At 41.1% G+C, this 4,111-nt stretch overlaps 1 protein-coding gene across 1 annotated transcript; it reads left to right on the top strand.

Annotated features, from left to right (window-relative positions):
* Positions 1-1,798: 1,798 nt before the first annotated feature.
* On the top strand, positions 1,799-3,110 carry LOC123518639 (RNA-binding protein 48-like). Its single transcript, XM_045279560.1, has one exon. The coding sequence runs from the start codon at positions 2,146-2,148 to the stop codon at positions 2,938-2,940; it is 795 nt and encodes a 264-aa protein (XP_045135495.1). The 5' UTR covers positions 1,799-2,145; the 3' UTR covers positions 2,941-3,110.
* The last annotated feature ends 1,001 nt before the right edge of the window (positions 3,111-4,111 follow it).

The raw sequence follows: 4,111 nt of genomic DNA, 5'->3' as shown, positions 1-4,111 counted from the left end.
ACAGCCTGCACCCTTGAGTAGTTAGACAATTTATGCATAAAAAGATCTTTAAGTTCATGTGGGAACCAGTTATATTTAGGAGCAGCAAGTTTTTCTATATCTACACTGACTTTGTGAGGTCTCCAAGAGGGGAACCAGAGGTGGTAACAACATTGAGGTAGGAGTCAAGGACATCAAATTTGGTTAGTGATGTTAAAAGCTGTCTCAAGTAAGAGTTAGCAGGGGCCCTGGGGTTAGCATGAAGGTGGGCAAGGGAACGCAAGGGTTGGCTGGCACCATTACATGCCATCCGACACAGTGCACGGCAGGTGATTTCCTGTATTCGACAAACAATGGTGGGAGGTCCAATTCTGCTCGGAGAACTTCAAGCTTTGCAGTCTTGGGGCAGCCTAAGATTACTCTCATGCTCTCATTCTGAATGTACTCAAGGGGTTTCAGCTGTGTTGGACTATACCGAAACAAGACTGGAGCAGCATAGTCTATTAAAGCCCTGATAACAGAAATGTAGAACATCCTAAGCACTGGGATACCCACACCATAGCCCCTGTGAGCTAGCACTCGTAGGGGAGCAAGCCGTAACAAACATTGATTGCGAACATAGGTAATACAGTGAGAATCCTTAGTAAAATCGAGTTGAGCTCCCAAGTATTTATAGCACCGCACACGACTGATTTTTATGGAATTTATGCTTGGTGGTCTGCAAACTGGGAGTTGCTTGAAATTTAGTTTTAGTTTCATTGATGACAAGGCCCATGTCAGTACACAGGGACTCAAGATGGCTTAAGGCCGAGGTAAGGGTCCGAGGAGCATTGCACTGTAGCAAGATGTCGTCAGCATTGACAATTACTTTTGTGCCCTGGGGAAAAGGATATCTGGCAATTTTATCCATAAGTATATTGAAAAGCATGGGGCTGAGTACACCCCCCTGCGGTGTACCCAAGTCAAAATTCTCTTCAGCAGAGACTGCCCCCTGGAGCCACACTTTTGCCTTCCTGTCACACAAATTAATAAAATGCATAAATATACAAAACAAATATATAAATATAAATAAAAGAATTTGGAGGTTGCATCTCATGCACTGTAGATTGTAGTTTGGTTGTGGGTTTGTAGTAGTAGATATAAAGTAATGAATGTGTACTACTATTACTACCTATATACAAACATGATGGGCAGAAAAATAATTCGGGCTGCAAACTTCCTATACCCAGGGTCTCTCTGTCTATACCTACTACCTACCTATCCTACTAAATAGCTCCCCGAGGAATCAACGGGTAACGACGGTAGGTAGAAAAAAGGCGGGTAACGGGGCGGAGCGAAACAGCAATTTGCGGGTAACAATGGAAACATCGGAAACAAGCCAATGCTTTCAATAAAATCTTAAGCAAACAAAATTACCTACTTACAAATCAGTCATGAATTAAAATCATTAACATTAAAAATAATGATAATAGATAAAATATATATTAAAAAATCTGAATGGTTTGTTTCAATGTTGGATAGATTTGGTATCAATATCTACGCTACATATGGAATTTCAGGAGAAATGTAAAAATATGACTGTCAGGTTATCGCCGTGGGGATTGGTATAACAAACAATAATAACTATCGTAAGTATGTAGCACCTACGTTAGGTATACAAGTCAATAGGACTATGTAACACAAGAAATATAAAAAAGAAAATTCAAATGATGAAAAGATATAAGACACGAAAAAAATGTGATAAAACCCCAACATTATAATATACAACGAAGTTGAGTAACAACCTCCTTGATTAACATATGTGGCAATCTTCCACGGTCCACCAGCTGATGGATGTAAACAAACAACTTGGAAGTTAAAACCAAGCGCAGCGGAACACGTTGAGACGTTGTACTAACTAATCAAGTCCTTTTAAGCTTCCTTGATCTGAACTGTTCTGTATCGCTGCCTCAGAACATAGTGATTTGAAAGGAATCCCCTATAGTTGTGGATACAAGAGAGAAGCTGCAGGAGAGACGGAGAAATATATTCAGTCCTTTACGCTTCCTTGTGGTGACAACTTTTTTACACACTCCTGCCTCAGGACAACGATCTTAGTCAGGAGTACCGATCACTGTAATCCTTAAGGATGTTTGTTGAAGGCAGTCACACAACTTGGAGTATATAATGGATAGCAGAGACAACGCCATGGACCTTCAAACACTAGACATCCCCGTGAAGAAACTTCCCCACCACGATCAACTTGAGTTGTGCGTCACCCGAGCCCGATACAGGCAGGGGCGAAAGTTGACTGCTGTGCGAGTTTACACTGTTAATGATGAGTCAAAGTACCTCATCGTCAACGGTGTCCCAGCCATCAAGATCGGCCAGGAGATGGAAATGTTGTGCCAACGTTACGGTGATCTCGAGTACACTCACTTGCTGCAAGAGTACCCACATGAGGACTACGTGGAAGTGTATTTAATCAAGTACAGGAGGCTAAAAAACGCAAGATTTGCCAAAAGACAGCTTGATGGGAAATCTTTCTATGGTCAAGTCCTCCATGTGTGCTATGCCCCAGAATTAGAGACTGTGGATGAGACGAGAGAAAAGCTGCAGGAGAGGCGGAAGAGTATAGCAGCTCTCACTAGGCACCAGCAAGACCCTGCTGCTGTGAACCACATCCGGAAGAGAAGAGTGATGCCATCCACAGCCATGCGATACATGAACCAACTCAGGACAGACCTTAGGCAAGAACACATGGACAGACTCCATCCCCGAGTGGAGGATTCTCACCTGACCGACAACGGAGGGTGTAATGAGGGAAAGGATGACAATAGTACAGACTCAGGGGAAATATCACACAGTAGTAAGGTTTTCTCTGAGAATCTTGCAGTAGATGATACTGTTGCTGCAACATCTCTGAGTAATGCAAATCTGGAGAGTGGTTGTAAAAGGGAACTCCTAAATCATGTGATGTAATCCCAGATGTGTGTGGAAATTTTGTTAAGAGAGACAAAAGATCTATTGAATCATGTATGACAACTAAGAAAAAAATCAAACTTTTTGGGAACAAAAATTTATTGTCATATCAATAATAATGTACTGTACAACATATTACCTTGTGAATGTAAAATAAATAAAGTAGAGTTTTTACTTTATTATTATTCCAATATGAGAAAGTGAAATTGTTATTACAGCATTATTATGTTGGAAAGAAATTCAACTCAGAGGACTACCAACCAACCGACTGCAAGGTGACGTTGCCAACAATGGAAGGCAACACTCTGTGCCACATCCATTGTTGTTCTTGGTTAGTTATGTGGTAGGGTCACCACTCCCTTTCCACGGTCTCATTGGTTATTCGAGACTGCAATTAATTTCTACAGAGTATTCTTCCATCTGCCATCTGGGGGATGCACCTTGTAGTTTTCTCTCCTCTCACATATCAGGAAAGCAAGGCCACAACCCCTTGAATTACATTCCGTACCTACTTGCAGCTAGGTGAACAAGGCTACACATTAAGATTGCCCATTTGCCTCACCATGCCAGGCTCAAATCCAGGCCTTCTCAGTTGTGCATTGAGTGTGCTAACCACTACACTATACAGTGTGCCCCAGAGGACTATTGGTTTTATTTGCTGGGAACCCAAAGCATCATATTCTAGTAGTCATGTCAGGAAAATGATTGAATAAATAACACTAGGCCAGAGTAAAGGTGTTCTGAAAAAATAGTTTATTCAAAACTCATCAGACTACATGATTCATCTGCAGAACAGAGAGCTTCCTCCAAGTGACACACAGATTAAGCCACACATCTTGCCTCACTATGATGGACCTGGTCACTGAAATTCACAGCTGATATTCTTTATATATTCTCTATAGTCAAACCAGACTAACTTGGTACACTCTGAGCATTGGCTGCATCTGTCCTGCATTGAGGTCATATTTACACTCAACACACACATGGTGATCTCAATCTCTGTCTCATTGCTCATACTTTCACTCTTTGCTTTAATTTATTTAATACTGAAATTGAAATATTTCATATAAATTGTGTGGTTTATTGAATGTTTTTTTATTTGAAAAAGGAAGAACAATGCTGTATATCTTCTGCTAAACTTGGCAGTATATACTAGCTGTGCAGTACTGCC

Source organism: Portunus trituberculatus, chromosome 44, assembly GCF_017591435.1.
Source record: "Portunus trituberculatus isolate SZX2019 chromosome 44, ASM1759143v1, whole genome shotgun sequence".
Taxonomy (NCBI): Eukaryota; Metazoa; Arthropoda; class Malacostraca; order Decapoda; family Portunidae; genus Portunus; species Portunus trituberculatus.
Note: the sequence above shows the minus strand (reverse complement) of the source record. Positions and strands in the feature narration are given on the sequence as shown.

Bases quoted from the DNA above. Each gene is read 5' to 3' on its own strand.
- LOC123518639 (XM_045279560.1), top strand. From the start codon at position 2,146: ATGGATAGCAGAGACAACGCCATGGACCTTCAAACACTAGACATCCCC.